This window comes from Apus apus, chromosome 1 (genome assembly GCF_020740795.1).
Source record: "Apus apus isolate bApuApu2 chromosome 1, bApuApu2.pri.cur, whole genome shotgun sequence".
NCBI classification, from domain to species: Eukaryota; Metazoa; Chordata; class Aves; order Apodiformes; family Apodidae; genus Apus; species Apus apus.
In genome coordinates, this window is record NC_067282.1 from 144105354 (window position 1) to 144126386 (window position 21033).

The window sequence follows — 21033 nt, forward strand, 5'->3', positions numbered from 1 at the left end:
TAGGCATTTCAGTCTCCTTAAAACCCATGATGAACAGTCCAGGGATTCTAAAATTCTTACACATATAACTGGTGCAAAGGACTAGTGAGCATTTAAATAATTATTAAAGATGATATCAAAGCTAGAATAAATTTTAAAAATTGTTACTGGACTATTATTCCAAGACTTAAACAGAGATTCAATTTTAAATTTGAGAACACAGTTCTTAAATTTACCTGAAATCCTAGCTGGATCAAACGAAGCATATGCAGACGTGCTTTTCTGGAGGTGTGTCAAAGGCTGTTCAGACCAATTTAGCAGTTAAAATAAATAGCACTTTTTTTTGGTTAATTTACACTGAAAAACTGTCTCTGCTATGCTCCGCTCTCTAATATTTCTCTTTCCTTGGGAAGGAGATATTGCTTATGCTTAAACTGGTGAGGAAATACCAGTCCTCTTTGTTCTCCTAGTCATGTGGACATAGATTTACCCTTGTCTTGCAGGTCTGAACAGCATGAAAACATTTGGTAAAAGAGGCATGGTAAGTCTCTGGTTTGACTGAAGGGATGGTATGAAGCTTCTGTCACTGAAACAGTGTCTAGTACTGCTCTAGCCTCTATTCATCCCTGTTGTGGAAGTCCAGCCCAAACTCAAATCGAGGGATGACAAAGACTGCTCTGGAGATCTCCAGAGCAAGGAATGGGGAAAATTCTATATAAATAGCACAGTTGTTAAAAAAACAAATGAAACAACCAACCAAACAAAAACCCAACACTCCCTCAAATTCCAAACAGGAAAGATGAGTTTGGAGTTCAAGGTTAATAAAGAAAATATTTAGAGACTCGTGGTTTTCCTGCTGGTAGCCAGTCATGTATCCCATCATCCATGCACAGGCTTCCTTTTCTTGCTTGCAACTATAAACAAATTATTTCTATTTCCTAACTCCACTTGCTTGTACTTCTTGAATTTTGCCAGCAACCAGCAGCAACACAAGCTCATCTACTGGGGACCCTAAGCACAGGGCAGCCAGCAAAGAACATTTGAGACTTCAAGTATTTTTAGTCTCTCTCTCTTCCTTCACAAGATTTCCAACCTACAAAAATCTGCTAACAAGGGGAGAATGGGCCCTGTTCCTTAATAGATGGTAACTTTGAAGGACCGGGTATTTTGCTAACAGGAAAATATTAATTGCTCTTGTTGGCAGTGATTTTTGTGATGAACTATTTAATTTATAAATCTAATTTATGTTTGCACAGTGAGCCATAAGGGAGATAGTGTGTCCCCAGAATATTTTTGTAGTTTCCTAGGCATCTTATTCTCAGTGCTCAAAGGAAAATATTGAAATATTGACAATTTTTTTTTTTTTTTCTTCCAGACTCTACTGATAAACAGGATGCTCTGCCACAAACTACAGAAGAGAAATGAAAATATAACATTAATGCTTTTGGAACACATTACTTACTGTGGTGGCACAGTGGATGTCTTTCCATACATTGGCTTCCCTGGAGAGATCTGAGACTTCAAAAAGGTTATCAAGAATAACTTCCCCAATCATGTCATGCCTAGAAAATCTGTCAAAATCATAAACACTGAAATGCAATTTCCTGTTGCTGAGTTGATCATAGGCTACGGGAAACTGAAAAGTTTCATCAAAGACAGGATTTAATGTCTTTCTGTGAACTCGTGTCTGAAACTTCTTTTTCCTATCTGGAAGCAGATAGATTTTAACGTAGGGGTCAGATGTTCCTGTGAAGTCTTTAGCAGGCAGATCTAAGGCTTTGACAATTGTGACAGCCAGAAGTTCATTCTCATAATCATACCGGAGAGTGAAGTTAAGTTTTCCGCATGTTTTCACATCTTCTTTTTGCCCATCTGAATCCACAGACTTCTGCTTGTAGAGTTCTGGTTTTATTCTCCCAATGCTGGTTGTCGTTTCTCCCCTTTGCAAAATCGGATCTGTCCCCATGTTAAAATCAACACTGGACACTTGCATCTGCCTTGGCAAGTGCCTCCTGAAAGAATTGTGCCTGCACACATACACACATACAAAATGAGTCATGGTTATTTCTGGGAAAAGACCTTAGTATTACCATGTAGAAAATACAAGACCAAATAAAAAAGGGTTCCTCTCTTTTATCCCATTCCCCCCAATATTTTCCAAGTGTTAAAACATCCTTGAGAGAAAACAATCTTTCAGAATTAACATCTTGGCCTGAGAGACACCCAGTATCCTGGCAATATAAATATTTATAAATTTGTTTTTAGGCTAGGCAACCAAAACTAAATTCAGGTTCTTTCACTGAACAAGCTGACAGAACGTTGCTTGATCCCACTGTGCTAGGGCCTGAGTAAAGCATAGTCAGGCAGAAAAAAAAGAACCCCTTGCAGAATTGTCATCAATACTGGTTTTTGGAGGCATTCTTTGGTCATTTTCCAGTTAAATATCTACCACTGATCACTGTGCAAGGCCTGAAAAGGCGATTCAGATCTATTCCTGGAAGTTTTCAGCATAGTGCTCTGCCATCCTACAACATTTTATATATATCTGTTTAGTATTTGCTACACTGAGGTACAGGCTGCCTTGTCTAGTCACACTGGGAACATTTTGTTCTGGCTGCAATGCATTTCAAAATTTTGGTCAACAATTTTTGATTATAGGTTTTTTTCCTTCTGTTCTCACACTCTACTGTATAGTGTATTAGAAAGCTGACTCCTATATTTCTATGAAGAAACAACGTGTTTAAATCCTTGTAATTCTGAATACAGTGTTTCATATGTATTTATGGACTTATCTTGACTCATGAACATCAGTCAAAATTTGTCCTTTCCTACAAAGAGTGAAATCTAACACCTGGTATGCCATACAGCCTTACAGGAGTATAAAAGCATGAGGAAAAAAAGCTTAATAGAATTAATCATCAGAAAAAGCTGTTATGGCCACACTGTCCAGTTTATTTTTTCGGACATTTTCACATTTCCTTGGTTCTTCACTATGCCAACAATCTGTACTGGCAAAGCTCACTATCTCCTCCTGTGAGCATGCTTAGTTGCCATTAAAAAACAATTTAATTGTCAGAATTTCCTCTGGTTTTTGCAATCAATTGCTTATTAAGGCCAAATGCAACTTTGCCTTATTGCTTGCTTTCCCTGTGGTGTTGTGTTCTGAAAACAAGAGGTGTCACAGCTGTGTATTTCTTCCTTTAAATCAGAAATGCAAATTGTCCATTTGAAGGCACCCAGGACTCATATCATAGATATTATTTGTATTTTTGCTGTAAGTGAAGTGGTTGCAGAAGGCATGAAGTACAAAACTACAGCAGTTCAGTCGAGCAGAGATACAAGAGGGTAATCTGCAGCCATTAAATAATAAACAAGAACGTTTCCCCTTTTGGCTCTTCAGTATTGGTGGGTGCAGTGAGCAGTACTATAATCATACAGGAATAGGGGAGGGAGACAGCCTAAGTTTGAAGCAGCTCCAAAAAATCCAGGTGTTTTGATCTCAAATTTAGATGAATACACCCCTCTCATAACACATTCTACCTTTTTTTTTATTTTTACAGACAGACAAGTTAAAAGATATTTTTCTCTAAAACGTTAAAACTCCTCAAATTCATTGTGTACAATAGCCACACTGGAAAGGACAGAGGAGTGGAAATGTCCTAACTAGTTAGAAAAGTACAGTATTGTCCTCAGGGAGTTTCACGGCTGTCCTTGTGCCTTTGATCTCTGGCAAGTCCGGCCTCATAGGTGTGCTAAACACAGGGAAGGAACTGAACTCCAACTAAAATGTAGTGGCAATAAAAGTTTGGGCACACAACAATTTAGGCATTAGCTTTCAAGTATCTTTTTTTCTCATAATTTAGTCCAGTAAGACCTTTGCTACTGCTGTTTCTACCTGTGCTAATGGAATCTTTACAGGCAGGCCTTCCTGAGTGCTCCTTGCACCTGCACCTGTCGTATGAGATGCCCAGATAATCATGTTCAAACCTTGCCACAGACAAGCAGTAGAGAGAACTGCCTGTGCAGGGGAAACAGTGAAGCCAACCGTATGGAGTTTCCAGTTTGAGTGAAAACAGACCACAAATCCTGTTTTCCTCAACCTTCTCTTGTGTTCCTGAAGATCTGAGTTAATACTTGTGAAATTAACATACAAAACCCCAAATGTATTATTTCTCTCTCGTGAGCATTGTCATTGTTGCGAGATGCCACTGACTAAAACTGTGTAGCTGTGTGGCTGTTCCCCACGGGAACCAGCAGCACTTTTGCTCTAGTAATCCAAAGTCCTAATTACATAGTGCCTAGAATCTGAGTCAGAGCATTTCACCAAGACAGCTAATTGGTCTGTTAATTATTAAGATGCTTCACTGTTGTCATGGCAACATATTTATCTTCCTTTGTTCTGGAGTAACAAAGGAACTAATGACTGTGATAATTGAAGTGCAATCATGTCAGGCAACCAGGTTGTAAAAATGCTGTGAAGCTACTAATCTGTGCAAATCCAGGTATTTCAACTCCCTCTGGATCTTATGTACTACTCCTATAATAGACATGACTTTTATAACATGGAACAAATACATTTGGAGTGACAGTAAATCTGTATGTAAATCTGTAGTATATAATTGTGCTTGCACAGGAATAATGACAGTATGAAGTAAGATTGCCATATACAAGACAAAAGAGAAGGTCACTGCTGATTTATGGTATGAGTTGGTATTTATGAGTGGTGGCTCTGGAGTAGCTTCCCTAGATGACTTTAGACCAATCTTTTGGACCAAATCTGCGAACAGACACCAGCACTTGCAGTATTTAGACAGAACAGAGGCTGCTGTCTTCTCCTTGTGATCACTAAAGTCAACAAGTCTGCTTGTTTTTCTATAAGCTTAACATTCCTGAGCACCTCGCTTTTGCATTTGTGCCTCTTGTGAACTGATTTACTGTTTGCAGAGCTGAGTGACAAGCTCCTGGCTCACGTAATGCTGAAGAGCAAAAAGTATGTCCTTTGAAAATACAGATGAACATTTGAAGGAAGCAGTATCATAGAAGTAAACTATACTACAGAATACTTTCACAAAGTACTGGGAAGAGTGGTTCTCAATAACACAGAGAAAAAAATGTTTGTAAATGAACAACACTCATGCAGGACTTCTGTTGTAGTTTACTGGTTAACTGGGATCAAAGACTAAAGAAGGTTTAAAAAAAACCAGCAGGTCTTTTCATATTATCGGGAAGTATGAAAATGATATAGTTCTGATTAAGCAGAGATTCATCATTTCCCCTACATAACATCTTCATTTTACATGTACAGTCTATAAAAGTGATCAGCCAAATGTCATAGTGATTTTATTACTGCTCTGGATGGCTTATTGAAATCCTTGCTGAATCAATTATGATAACTTAATAAGATATCTCTTTTTTGATATTTGCCTTTTTTTGTTATCTCTTTTATTAAGAGATGAATGCTGCAAGAACCTATCACAGAACTGGTTAAAACCCTTTCCTTTGCCCCAGCTCAGGTGAGATTACTGTAGAGTAGACTACCCAGACAGCAAACATTTCTTGTACATCCTTTGTCAATGGAATACAATTAAGAGATGGTACATTCGGATCACTCAGGACTCCTGTGTAAATAAAGCATTTCTGTACTGAAGGTGGTGCAAGAGAGAGTTATGTTACCTCTGTGTCTGCTAATGGTTCCTCTCTATTTAGAGGTCCCCAATCAAGGGCACCACAGATTTTAGTCTCTTTATGATCCAATATTCTGCAATACAATGGAGGAACAATCCAGAAAGCTGGTCTAAATGCCTTATCTTCATCTCATACACCATGTCCTTGGCAGCAATAATTAATATGGGCAGTCAGAAAGTTAAGACTCACTTAAGGCAGGCAGGGGTACAGAAAAAAAAAAATCATTTACAAACACAGAAAGGACCACTTCTGGGTAATTTTTAAGATGCATCTCATTTGAAACATGTTTTGTAGTGAGGCTGTAGTTTTCCAGTAAAATGTAAATTAAAGTGATGCCTTCAAACACCCTGGTATTAACTGGCTAAGGTGGGACATCCCAGGTTACTCAAAGCAAAGGAACTGTCCATCTCAGAAGAGATTTAACCCTGATAATCTAGAATAATAAAAAGAAAAAGCTCCCTTACAAAGTTACCAGATGTGTAGAAAGAGTAGGATGGATGGCAAGCTTTAATTTTGTAAAACTCTCCTTGTCTTCACAGATATTTTATGTGCATTTAGATCCCAATCCAAGTCACTCTAGAGATCTGTGGGAATACTTTCACAGCCTGAAGTACCTCTGGATCACGTCCCTGGAACTCCTTTCTCTCCCTTTAGTACCACAGAGACTATTCAAGTCCATTTGCCAGGCAGCTTTTTCTTCTGTCTGTTCAGGAAATCAGACAGTCTGATTACATACAGATTTACTTGTTGGTAAACGATGAATAAAACTCTTCCAATTAATATCCTATTTTGTAATTGCAAGTTGTGTAACATCCTTGTCATGCTAAGCTGTATCAATTTTGGTTCCTCTGTGCTTAGTACAACAGCTACAATTTCAAAGTTGTCTTCCCAGTATTTTGGAAATGTTCCTCAGAGTGGCTTGGATACTGTGTTCTCTCTCTTAGCAAATGGATACAGTAGCTGAAGTCAGGCATAGCCCGGGCAATGTGGCTTAAAGCCAGCTGTACAGTCTCATAAATCAGGAGATGGTTCAGCTGCTAAAGCCAGTAAGACCTCCCCTGGCTGGAATGCTCTCATTTTTGGAAGCCTCTTGTGGTTGCCTGTTGGCTGTTTCATGCTATCGGAATAGATGGGGAAAAGCACTTAAGCACACACAATTGTGATCAGTACAGTGAGCTGCCAAAATGCTCTCTTAGGGACTCACATAAGGCCAGCAAAGTAGGTGTCCACTAAATGTAACGCATGTGTCCTCTCCAATCTTGTGTCTCTGATGATTATTGTGAATGTGAGCTTTTTTTTTTTTCCTTTGGTAGCATGTGTCCATTTAGCAAACGTTCTATTGAGGGAAAGCTACTCCCTACACAGGATTTGTATTCTTACTTGTGGCATTATGCAAACAATCAGGTGCCCCTTTTAGCTTTCATTTCCCATTCCTTGTTTCTAAAATATGCCACCTCCTTTTTTTTTTCTTCTTTTTTTTCTGACACAGAAAGTGACCTTTGTAGTTCACTGTTTGTTTTCCATTCATTAAATCTGCTGACAGTATTTGAAAAAAATGCCGTTTGAATCTATAGGTCACTACACACATCCTCACTGCTTTTCAATATAAAGCAGTATCTGAGACAAAATAAAAGTTTGTGTCCTCCATTTTAATACAAGAGAAATCACTTCAGCAATACTACATGCCTGTAATTTATTTAAGCATCTGTATAAACCTGTCCTGCTTGAAGATCAGTACATAAGGATCAACATTCTTAGAGTAGGTTTTTAATTCCTTTATAGAGCAACGCATGTCTTAAAGAAATGTGCCATCAACAACAAATCTGTCATTTATTTAGTGGAGAGAGAAACTTTAATCTGCTAAAGCAACTGCTGTATCTATAAAAACATCTCTTTGAAAAGCTTTGCAATACTTTAAAAAATAACACTGAAATAGATCTTTCTATACAGAAAACCTAAAATGGAAATGCCTAAAGTAGTAATTTATGTATTTATAAAGTAGTAGATGACATAGATTTGATCTTCCTATGTTAAAACAATGATGTAATGGAAGGCATACCACGTGTTTCAGAATATTCAGTTCAAAGGACACTGCGGCTTTGCCTTCATCTCGCTGCTGTTTGACCCATAACTGCTAAGAAGTTAGAGAATAACCAAGGAACCTGGAAATTTTCAGCAGAGTGTTCTGGCTCTATATGTTTCCAGGAATTGTGCCACAAACACAAGTGCCCCTGACTTACCTTGATGATGACGTGGGCTCAGTGATCTGCCTCTGCATGCGTGCATGTCGGATCAGATGCTCCTTCAGCGCGTTCTGGACCTCCGCTGGTATATCAGGTGAAGTGTGGCTAATTTTCAAAGCAGCTTCAAGTACCTTTGTTGTAGGTTTCCCATTTTCTTTGACTTCCTTTTTCTCACTGCTCTCAAAAACCTCTGTAGGAGCACTGGAGTTGCTCTGGGGAACATTACTGGCATTGGAGGTGAGAGGTTTGCTCCTCCAGCAGGGCCAACACAACTTCCAAAAGACAAAAAGCGAGACCACCAGCAAGGCAAGCCCACAGAAGCTGACGACTACTGCTAACAGACTGACTGAGATGTCTGCAAGGAATTAGAAGCAAAGATCATCATGACAGACAAACAAAGAGAGAAAAAAAATAATTAAATTTATACCGGTAAGGAGATAGAAGCATTTTTAGCATGAGCTTGCATAGAGCTTTAAAGTCCTATTTAATGTTCTTTTTTTCTTTTTTTGATATCAAAGCCTGCACCTTTAAAATGTTCTTACTCTCTAATATCTATTCCACAAATGCTCCATTAATTGTTGTTCAGGCCAGGGGCCAGTACATATCCCACTAGCTATGCATTCAGTCAGACTTCTGTGGGAGTAAAGGACTATCCAAATGGTCCCAAATGCACCTAGCTATTGTTGTCCAGGGGTGTCTGCTCAGGAGCACATCTTGCTGAAAAAATTAAAGCACAGTCAACACTTTTCGTAAGTGTACATGAAGACAGACCAGTTCTAAACTGCCAGGCTGATACACATACTTCTTCAGGACTTGGCAAACTTTTGATTCTGTGTCCTGTTTCAGAAACATGTTCAAACCTAACATTTTAGTGGCTTAAATTAGGGACAGGATATAGTTTGTCAGAAATAAGAAATTCCTTGGGATAAATCTTAAGTTCTGGACCAACTCTGTCTTTGACCAAGGCAGCACATAAACATCAGTATCTAAAACTCTGCTCTGAAAATGCAGCTGGCTTCAGTGTACACTACACAATGCTCAGAATTGTACCAAGATCATACTAAACAGTTACCTCTGCTGCCCTGTATTTGCCTTCTTTTGCCACAATCAGTTAGCATATCCAATAGCACAGCCAAAGATAGGAGAACAGATTTCATACCACCCAAATTCTTTGAACAGACTTTTATTTCAGGACATGGTGGATCACGAGAAATGTCAGTTGAGCCCTAATCAGGAATATTATTCGATATGACATGTTTCAGTTTGATTTTTCCAGTATCATGTCATGCTATAAAATACAACTAAAAAAATCCTTTTCCTTTTGGAAAGAGTCTTTTGCATACTTTAAAAATATTTAATAAACCCAGCTTAAATGCTCCTCAAGCAATGGCTGCTGCTGCTTGTTAAAACAAGTTTTGACAGTTTTACAGCTAATATTTTGTATCCGTAGCTCCAGGCTCCAGGGTACTAAACTAAACCAATGGAAAAGCATAACAAAAAATTGAGCATATTTTTTCCAGAGGATCACAGGAAGAAAAATAGTCCTCTAGCTATGTATTAGCTCCATGAAACAGTATGTAGCTCACAGGTCCCTTTGAGAGATGAAGATTCCAGTAGAAAACTTAGAAATGTTTTCCTTGTTAATATATAGTATTGAGATTGATCTTTCAGTAACAAATACCAAGTCTAAGGCAAATTCAACATGAAAATGCATGAGAATTAGGCAAAAGCAACTAGAAAAGGTTTCTAGCTTGGAGATTTTAAAGATAGTTTTGCTCAACCTTACTTCATACACATCAGCTGGTGTCATGAGGGAATTGGTGGAGGATGTGCTTCTTGATTTAAAGTTTTGCACAAACTGCTGCCCTGCCTTGAACAGAAGTATGGCTCTTTGAACATTTCCTGCCAGCCCTGGGAAAGGTGTCCTTTCCTTGTCTACCTATAATTAAAGCTCAAAACATAGCTCTTGGAATATGCATGTCAGTTTAATGGGAAACTCACATGGAAATTCAAATGGAAAATTCTGATTTGTTTCCATAAAATGAATGGATGCATAATTGTAATGATAATGTACACAAGAAGCAAACAATACTTTTGCAATTGATTTTTCTAGAGAATTTATCCCCTAGTAGGGATTGTTAGGCTATCTGGTTTAATCTACTGTTTACCCCAATATCCTTTCTGAGCCCAGTAATTTTTACTTGGCTTGTGCATGTTCTGCAGCAGACTGTCCTATCTTGACAACAAGAGAAGACATCAAGAGATGCTGAGTTTACACCTTGTTTAAATGGTCAATCACTTTGCTGCAGACTTGTATTTTTTACTTATATTTTTGTAGTTCTAATTTACAGTCATTGCTTCTTGTATGTTTCTGTATGAGAGAGTAAAAGATATTATGTGCTTCATGAGACATGCCTATACAAAAAAACCAAATAAAATAAACTGTGCCAGGAAACAAACCCAGGACTTGAAACTCAACTGCCTATACCAGTTCCTGGAATGGTCTTAAACTGGGCCAGTTCATACTCTCCCAGCCAATCCCTTGGCATGGAGCAGGTATCAGAGTAGGCTGATGATCATTCTTAATTGGTGGTTTGGATGTCACCCTTCTGTTTCAGTAGATGACAGCTTTTGATAACACAGAGAAATAATTTTACACATGAGCTGGCCTCAGTGCCAGAGAGTGGTCATAAGTGACTTTAATACATTAATACAGGAGGAGAATACTGAAAGAACTTCATTGATAAACTGAGCCAGCTGAATTTTCAATCAAGCTGGGCAAAATATTTTTTCATTCTCTAAGCCTGACAAATGTAGAACTCTTGAAAATGTTGATAATCTATCAGAAATAAAAATAAAATAAACAAAAAGTGATTCCATTTTGGGTCATTTGCAGTATTTCCAGCTCAGTTTAGAGATGGTTGGCATAATTAGGCTACATTTTGAGAGGAAGGCTTTTAGAACGGAAAACTGTGGGTTTTTTTATAATTTAGAAAATGTTTCAACAGGATGTTTTAACAACTTTGAAAATGCTGGAAATGTTTAAAAACCAGAATTATGAAATTTGATCCCTTTCAGCAGAGTTTCAATTTGATGAATAGATACTATCAGCTGAAAACCATTCCATCAAAGCATTTCTAGACAACTCTATTTTAAGTTTCTCTCTGCAAGACATTTTTCAAGCCTTCAAAGAAACTGGTATCTCCTTTCAACACTTACTCCCATACTTCATCATTCCCTAAGACTTTTTTCTGTATTTCCATTAAACTCTTTCAAATTCTAAGTCAACCCCAAAATCTTTACAGAAAATTTATGGTTTATGGCCCTAAAATAATCTCACAAAACATCCGAAGTGTCAAGAGCAGAGAAAAGGAGCTAATTCAACAAAGAGTTGTACAAATTATAGTCTCAATTTTTGCTATTTTACTAATAAAATAAACAACCTAACATATTGTACTTCAACTACTACCATTGTACTACGACTATTTGAAGACAAACATGGAATAATTTCATTGACAGGAATTTAACCAAAAAGTAGCTCATTATTTTAAAAAGTATTTAATTGCATTCACTGCCATAATTGCTAAAAAGCAATCAGCATGCCATGATAAAATTGATATAAAAAGCATACTGCTTCTTCATGTCTGGCAGTCACTCAATCGAGCAACTACAAGAGATTTCCTGTTACGTGAACACTGAAATAATCTGTAGAAAAACTGTCAAATGGAGCTTCCCAGACCCTTTCCCTGTTAGATGGTACATGTCTCTTATATCACCTTTTTACAGGGAGCTTGGTTTAATACATAACATTCAGAGACAGGTCTGCAGTGTTTCTTCACATCCCTGCAAAGGAAACCTGGCTGGGAATGAAAACAGGTACACTAGAGGATGGATGTGTCACCAGACGAGAGTTGAACTTCACACATGTAAGTATTATTTAAAGAAGTAAAACTGGTGACAAATTCAAAGATGCCTAAGTTTTTAGAGGCAGAAGGAGAATACTCATTCTGCTGGGACAATGTTAATTGCCAGCCTTGTAAATAATGTTCTTACTGATCTCTTATACAAAGGAAAAGAAAAATAATCTTGAATTACAAGCAGTTGTTTGACAATTCTTTTCCTGTACTGGCAATTTCAGCTTGTCTTCAATGCTACACATTTTCACAGAACAGGACATCTTCTCAAGTATTCATCTGGACATGCAAGTTTCTGCTTTTACCATTCTTGTTCTCATGCTGGGTGAGCTCAGGAATGTGAAGAAAACCCTCTTTCTCACACGCCCCCTTCTAACCAGTGGAAAATCTTCCAGAGACTTCAACGGAGTTACCATTTCAATCCTGGTGATCTTCCTTTACTGATCTTTGGTCCTTAACGTCATCTTCATTGTCTTGATAACATTTGATAACTGAAAGTAAGTATTTCCTCATTGTTTTCTATTTAAAACTGCTCTCTCAAGAAATGAAATTTTGGACAATTTTATATTTCCTTTTTGAGAAAGGTATGTTTATTTGGGAAGTGAGTGAATTCTATTTACCTCAAAATCTCTCTTCATTTTTTATGAATGCCCTCAGAAACAATTCTGCCAGAAGAGACTCCTTGATAGCCAGTCTTTGATATTAGGCAAGTACTTCAGAAACATCCTCATCTTTTTTTCTGGTCACTAGGGAATGTATTGAACAATAGTTTCTGTACTACAGTTTCCAACACTTCATTGTTTGAAACTTGCCTCAGAAAAGTTCTGCCCATGAATCCATTCGCAAACAAGCAAATTGGCAGACTTCCATCTCCAAACCAAATTGAGTTCATTTATATTTTAGTTAATGCCCTGAGAGAATATGCCCCTTGATGCTTAACCTTGGAAAAACATACTCCGTGAAACCCATAGCCTTGAATGGAGAAAGAATGAGACCAGACAGTGTTGTGACACAGTCACCGATGTGTATAATGGGCTGGCACATACATGATGTGAAACATGCTGAAGAGAAGGTACTCTTGCCAGCAAAGGAAAATGGGGAAATAAGTGCCTGGAAAAAAAGGGGGTTATATTCTTTTTTAACCCACTCCTTGGTCTATATCTGACCAAACATATTTTTCTTTAACTTTTAATTTGTTCTCTGGATCATCAGCCAAAAGGTACTTCACCCTTTCATTCTAAAGGGCACTCCTGTGTCTGGAACATAAGGACTCAGCTCAGTCATAGAAATTAAGGTATCTGGTTTTCCAGGATTTGGAGGCAAGCAGTATCTTCATCAATTATAAAAGGTCTATGTCCAGTAAATCTCCCTTATTCCCATGCATATGAAACAGTTGGTCCAACCCATCATTTCTGCTGTTGAGCTTTCCTTCGGGAAATATGAACAACATAAAAAGTTGCTGGTGTTCATTTTCATTTGGCATTAGCAGATCTTCCACAATTACCTTTGTTTCACCCAAATCCCTGCAGATGGAGATACAATGCTTTAGCATGCCTCAGAAAGAGGCAGGTGGAGAGTCTTGTATTTTCTCTCTGTCAAAAAATCCTACTTAACTTTCAAATGGCAAAACCAGCCTTCCATTTAGAAGTCTACATGTCATCTTGTCTCCTGTTCTCCTGGAGAACGTACTTTGAAGATCTTATACAAATCTTTTGACTCTAGGCTTATTGTGAATGTGTTCCTTCCTATGCTGTTAATTCAGCCTGGTATCTGAATTTCTTTACAACAGCCATCATCACCATCTACTGGCTGATATATTGCTTCTTAATACTAACAGAGCTCTATGGCAGCATGTTTCTTGGCAGTAAGGGAATCAAATGAAGTCAGGTATTACTGTGGTTTACTACGTGATTACAGCACAGAAAATCATTACTCTCTTGTCAAAATAATTTTATCTAGGTTATATCATTTATTAATGCATCTGATACTCTCTGTCCAACCACAAATGGAATATCCCTTTTTTTAATTTCAAACTCCATATACAGGACTTTAGATGATGTGATGTAAAGCAGGCACAGGGTGTTTCCCAAAAGCTTGTTAGCCTTACCCTAGCACATGTTACCTTCTGTTTTCCAGAAATCAGAAGGAATTTGCCACAACAGCTGGGTATTCATAAGCCTCAGTACAGGACTTGTGTGCTGTATCTAACTAGGAGAGATGGCTCTCACTTTTGTCTGACTGGGTTGTTGTGCTTGGCCTGCAGGGTAGGAAGCAAAAGATGTTGCAGTGAACATTGAACTCTCCTCTGTAACACACCAAATGTACGTTATTTGTCTCCACTTCCAATGTTGTTTCTGGCCTACCTACTTTCCTACCTATTAATTCTCAGTTAATCTCAACAGAAGGTAACTCACATCCTTGCTCAAATCCCCCTTGCTTTCCATTAAACAACAAACCAGCTTTTGTCTTGGTCCCATTCTGTCTTCACACTTGCAAGGATATCTCTGTAAGCATCTGCAAGAAGACCTCATTATTCTCTTTCAGACACAGAAATTAACTGAAAACCCATAATAAGCCCACTGGACTGCCATTAATCATAAGCATTCCACAGCTGTAACAAGGTTCACACAGTTCAAGTGTAATTTTTTACTTGTCATGGTTTTGTTTATTCTTACTCAGCATTATGCAGCAAACACCTCATATATATGATGAGACCCAGCAAAACACTGCGTCTCTTTATCATCATTACAGATTTGTCCTCCAGTTGTTACAACCATTTTTGTATTTTTCATTTGTATTTCTTTGCAAAATGTGTATGGAGGAAGATAATTTCATAAAACTCTTGCTTTTACTGGGTATCACTGCTGGCTACATGTGGAGCTCTTCTGCATTGTTGTGACTGCCTTCACATTTACTGTAAAGAAACCTGGTATCTGGGGTATGTTCTACCTTTATGCTACTGAATTAAGATGCATTGCTGGTTTTCACAGCTTGTTAACACTGCCTTTGGAAAGCATATTATTCAGTAACACTGCATTTTCCCCCCAATCCCTATTTCCCTCTGAGAATAACTTTATTCTGACCAGGTGATGAGCTGTATCACAAATAATTTGATTGGTCTGTTAACTGTTCAAATGTTTATTACTTAATTTAATCACATTTCTCTGTAACAGAATGCTCAATTATTTCACACAACAGTTACTTTCTCAAGAAGAAAACTGCTCCTTTCCTGTATGACAGTCCTACACTGATGACAGTAGTCTTCACACTCATTCAAACCTTTCCTGGTCCTCTTCATGCTGACTTTGGCACACAACCTTGCTCTTCAGGAAGAGTGAGATTTTTTTACAGAATGGCCATGCGCAAGATGCTCCAGTGTTTTCTTACTCCCTCTATACTTCTATAGTGAACTGTCAATCAGGGGTAGGGTGCAAACTTGGTAGGTTAAATGTTTAGGGTAATAAAATAACTGCGAGTAGAGTATTTAGATGAATTTAAAATGATCCTGTAGAAGCTGATGCTCTTTGTATGGTCAATGTAAAATATGAATTGTCTTATGAGCAAAAGAGCAAGAGCAAACACTCTAGAACTCTCTAGACACTCAAGATGGCTAAAATATTCCAGCTGCAGGGTAGCAACTGGGTTCCCAGCACTGTTATAAACATTGGTTCCCCAAGAGAAACAATAATGAGATAGTGAAGTTCTGCAGGACCAGCAGGCCTAGAAAAAAAACCAAAACCAAAACCAAAACAGCAGAAAGTGCCCACCATTTGCAGAAGACAGGCAATGAATTTTAAACATGTCCCCAGAGCAAGATGTCGAAGCTACTTTCATTAAACTCGATGCAATTGGCTTAATGGCTTAACCTTCAGAAATGCTCCCAACTGGGACTTTGATGTGCTTAGCTCCTTTAAAAAGGAGAAGGGATGCTTAACTGGCAAAAATTAATTAGAGTCCTTTCATAATCAGGTAACTTGAGTAAAAATACAGGTGTATATATGACCTTTGGACACTTAAAGATAAACTTTGTTAGATGCAATCCTACACATCCAGCTAACACTTATTTTCCACCTCAACTCTTCTTACTTGATGAACATCTTAATAATTTCACCTAAATCTACTGAAGGGCAGTGTAAAAAAAATCCCAACAAAACCAAACTGTTGCATATATATTTCAGCATTTTGCCAAAAATGCTCTACCCTTTCAGAAGAAAGCTCACACAGTAATCTAACTATATAAAGGTACTATAAATGTAAACAGCTTCCTAATTTTTTCTCTTGAGCTCTCCCCTAAGTTCGGAGAATTAATAGCCCTTGTAATTACCAGGACAGAAAATACAACAGCAGATGTCCTATCTTCACTAATTGTCTAAAGCTCTTAGACATTTACAAGAATTATTTATCTCACTAAAATTCTTTGCTATTAGTTCCATAGATTAATTATCCATTACACTCAATAAGATTACCCCTTCTTGACCCAAGCAGTGAGCAGTAATTGAGGGTCCTAAGATTATGGTGTTGTCACTGAGAAGAAAAAACTATTGAAGAATCAGACATTTCTTTGATTAAACCCTGTTTGTCAACAAAGAATGTCCAAAATCTGATGTATCTGAGAATATGAGGAATCAAACATATGGAGGTTATTTTTCTGGTTAGTGGAAAACCTAAAATAGTCTCCTTTCTACTTTTTGTTCCATTTTGTTGTACTCTGCCTTCCCAAAACCCTACTTGCCATTTTTTGTTCTCTTTGTGTCTCTGGTTCACTCTTCCCTGATTTTGCTATGCTTGTTATGCTTCTTTCTCATACCTAGACACATAAACTATCAAAAAGGTCAGTATCCAGCCTCTCTGCCTGTCAGTGGGTGACAAGGTTAATATTGTCTCATATTTTGCTCTGAGCCTCTGACTGGGTGGCACATCTTTTATCTCAAGTTACTCATTCCTATGAGAACCTGTGAGAAGCTTGGCTGCTTTTAACAATCTAGCTGAACAGAAAGCAATTGTCACACCCACCAACATAACCAACCATAATACAGCAGCTCTAGTTGCCTTTTTAACATTTTCAACTTACACAGCATGTTTTTATTCTTGTATTAAACAAAGATGGTCTGCTTTCCTTTTCACCATCTACTCTCCTACTTTTTGAAATGGGTCTTGCATTATTCTTTCTTTTCTAAATGAGTTTCCCCATCTTTTAGACTTCTTTCCTCCAATGAAATCTCAGTAGTGTTTTTCACTTATGCTACCTTTGTGACTCTTGTAGGTATCTTCTTTTAACATGAGGAAAATTGAATAAAGCTACTATTTAAAGAGAGAACACACTGTATTTATACAGCAAGCTATTATCTTCTGTTCCCTCCTCTTCATACTGTCTCCTGGACTATCTGCTTTTTGGATTTTCATTTAAAGTTCATATATTACTCTATAACTTAACTACATATAATAATAAATCATTCCTCTGTAATAAACTTCTCTCAGTCCTATACCTTCTCCACTACTTGGAGATATCTTCACAAAGTAGGTATCTTCTTACTCTTACTACAGTATTTTCTTCTCCACACACTCCAGTGCTTGTTGCAGGAGCTAATCCCCAACGCACTGCTATAGCTGGAGCCCCAGAGAGCAAATAGCTGATCTGGTTCCATGATGCATGTCACCCAGCATGGAGCAAAACTGGTAAGACTAAATTAGCCATTTCTGCTCTCTACCACACAGCTACAGCCTCATGACACCAGAACAGTGCAGAATTTACTCAGTCATTGAAGGATATGGACTCTGACACCAAATGCTACCACCTTATGCATGAGACACAGATATTTCAGGAAAACACAAACATTTATGGCTTCATTTTCAGAATGATGGTAGAGAACACAATGCTTCTAACTTTCATGAACAGGAATTATGCATGTTCAACACTGTGGACAACATTAACTTTATCCAGAGAGATGATAAGGAACTCTGTGTACTTGAAGAGCAGAAGAGATGGTATGATCCACCTTTTCATGACCACATTTCTCTCAGTCTAGACATTGTATTTACAATCTTTCAGTTAATAAAATCCATGTGAGTGCTATTTATGTTGTCTATCCAAATGTTCAGATATACAAATATTGTCAATTACCAACAATGACAGTGTGCCTGTTCCTCTTCTGGAGCCAGAAAGTATGAATGGACACTCACTAGCAATACTATTAATGTTTAATTTAGTATGTGTGCCAATGAAGTTGACACCCATTATCCAATAATGGTTTCCTTTTAAGCAGGAAAAAGTGAGGTCTAGGAACTCATCTGAGACGTGGGACCCAGTGGTTGGCACCCCTGGTCTGTTAATTATCAGGTTTTTTTCTAACCCAGCAACTGCAAGTTAGTCAGGCGTTGTATATGAAAAAAGCCCAACAAACCAAACAAAATATCAGGAAGATCATGGACTTTGAAGAAACATCTGAAAAGATCCTCTTACTGTTCAAAATGCAACATCATATGCTTACCTCCTGGGACATTATTGTATCCTTCACACCCCACCTATTTATACATCAACTTCATTTCTATTCGACACACAACACTGACCCCTGGGCTGTACCCTCTAAAAAGCATACAGAGACACTCATCTTTTCGGAGCTCAGGCTTCCGGGCTCTGCAGGGCAATTTTATTTTCATACAACCTTTGGTCCAAGACAACTTATGCAGTGCGCGATCGGAATAAATTCGGCAGCTGGCATCGCAAAGCAGAACAAAGCCACGCTCCGTGCCGGCGAAAGCGCGCTCTGACCCTCGCCACCCCGCACCTGCCGCTCCGGCAGGGGCAGAACCAGCCCCGCCGGGATGGGATGGGACGAGTCGGGTCGGGTCGGGACGGGCATGACTGCCCCCCCTCCCGCGCTGCAGCGGCGGGGACTGGAATGTCCTCTCCTGCCTCTAGCACAAAAGCCTAGGAGAATCGTGCCAAGTACCGGAGTCTGAAAGCAGAATCTCTTTCAGACAACAGTTCCTAGTTCTGAGATACTACAAATAACCCCGGAATTTGCAGTAAAATCTGTGGGCAACAGAAGAAAAAAAAAGAAAGAAAAAGAGGAAGAGCTGGGGCACATGCTGAGGACCTGCTGCTTTTCATGAATCGGTGTTAACGTATTTGATTTGCACTGTACGCTTGTTATGTGTTGGACATAATGCAAGCTATTTGCACCTAGGGGCAGGCAGAATAGGTTACCCATCTCTTCTGGCTGAAATTAAGTACAGAACTTGGAGTAATTTTCAAGTCCCGTCCTAAAAATAAGCCCCATGGAACGCAAGGGTCCAAAGAGTATTTGCACATAACCGCGCAACCGCGGGGAGCCGATCCCAAAGGTGCTGACAACCAGAAAACAGTGAGCAAAGATGCCACCGTTAGGAGTCAAAATTCTGGTTTCGACCCCGGCAGTTCTTCTGGCTTCGGCATATTTAAATTAACCCGAATGCTCCCCCCTAGCCCCTTCTCTCCAAAAGCTCCTGGGCCGGTCCGGGACAGAGGACTGCCCTAACTCTACAGGTTCCCCACTGGCTGCCAAGACACCTCTCCCGCCGTCCTCATAGATTAACGGAGGGGCGGTAAATTATGTCAAACCCCGCTCAGAAAGCGCCGGGGGCCCAGTCAAATCGCACGGATGCCCTGATCCCCGGCTTGGTGAGGTGTACCCCCAGCCCGAGCTGGTGCATCTGCCCGCATTCCCCTCTGCCGGTCCCGCAACCGCCCGCGGAGCCGCCCGGCCGCCTCGCCCCTCCCGCCCCCGCTGTGTGCTCGGGGCCGCCACCGCGACACGCAGGACACCGAGGCACGGCCACGGAAGAAGAGAGAGGGCGACCGGGCACAAACCGCGCCTGGTGCGCCCGTCCCACGGAAATGCTGCCCACCCGTGACACAGCGCTCAGCTCCGCTCCCCGCACGCACGGCCCCACAAGCATCCCGGGCCGAGCTATGCGCTAAGAGAATCTCTCACCACGGGGAAAACCTTGCCGAGCGGAGCTGCGGGGGGCAAAAGAGGGAGCTGCGAGGGAAAGGGGCTGTCTCCGGCGGCGGGGCTCCAGCCGACAGCGGGGCTCGTACGTCGGCGGCAATTTCTGTCCCTGCTCGGCGCCTTCTCCTCTCTCCTTGTCCCCACGCCTGCACCCCCGTCGGCGGCCCCAGGTTTCCCCCGTTGCCCCCGGGCCGGTGGCCCCTACCCCAGGCACGGGGATGACCCCGCGGCGGCGGTGGCTCGGCGGTCCCGACGATTCCCTCGCTGCCTCCCGGGAGCTGGAGCCTCCGCGGGCTGCCAGTGAGACGATTTTAAAGCGGGTTGTGTGACTGCCCCCCCCCCTCCGCCCCCTCCGCACGCAGGGAAGGCAAAAGAAAAAGTTGCGCTCCCCGGCCGCCCACGCCGGCGCTGCCCGCCCCGCGGCAGCGGCAGGACAAGCCCAGCGGCTGCGGGGCCGGTACTGGTACCTGTGCCGCCGATGCCCTGACGGGCGGTGTCCGGGGGGAAGATGCCCGCACACTTCTCCCGCTCCACTTGCCCGCCCAGACACAGCTCCGAGATGATCTGCAGCGCCTTGTGGCAGAGGCTGCCCACGCCGTCCTCCGCGGAGAAACTCATCTTCTGCCCCGGCCGCCCCTTAGGCCATGGCAGGCGCGGGACGGCTCCGCGCCCAACCCGCGCAGCCTCCCGCGGGCAGCGGCGGAGCGGGGCGGAGCGGTGGCGGCGGAGCGGCGGGCGCGGCGCGAGTGAACCCGCGCTCTCATCCGAAGAAGTAGTGAAGGGGAGGGGGGGGGGGGGGGGGGAGGGAGAGACAAAAAAAATAATAGGGGAGGTAGGGGAAAAAAAAAAAAAAGGGGGGGGTGGGGGTGGGGGGAGAAAGCATGCACTTAGCAACGCCGTTTGTGCCTAGCGGGCTTCGGTAGGCGGCTCGGCCAATGGCAACCCAGCGCGGGGGGCGCAGCTGGCGGGGGGGGCTCCGAGCGGCCCCCGGGGAAACTTTTCCACTCCTCTCCCCGCTGGCCGCTGAGGGGCCGCGGCGCCCGGGAGGGCTCCCCGGGTGATCAGCCCTGCGGGATCGCGGCGGGCGGGCGGGAGGTTGCCTCGGACAGAGGGTGCGCGGGGACGAGCGGAGCGGTGCGGAGCGGAGCGGGAGATGCGCTGGTGCCGGCGGGTGCAGTCGTGCCCTTTCCCCACGGCAGGACCACCGAGCCCCGACGGCAG

The 21033-nt window shown here is 41.2% G+C and overlaps 1 protein-coding gene across 1 annotated transcript in view; it reads right to left on the reverse strand.

Annotated features, from left to right (window-relative positions):
• The window catches only part of SYT10 (synaptotagmin 10), a 34089-nt gene extending 13659 nt beyond the window's left edge, over nucleotides 1-20430 (reverse strand). The window contains exons 1-3 of the mRNA XM_051640703.1: nucleotides 20280-20430; nucleotides 7905-8262; nucleotides 1442-2006 (exon numbers count right to left, since the gene is read on the reverse strand). Of these exons, the coding sequence (XP_051496663.1) occupies nucleotides 1442-2006; nucleotides 7905-8262; nucleotides 20280-20430 (1074 nt within the window). The remainder of the gene's footprint in view (nucleotides 1-1441; nucleotides 2007-7904; nucleotides 8263-20279) is intronic.
• Nucleotides 20431-21033: the final 603 nt, after the last annotated feature.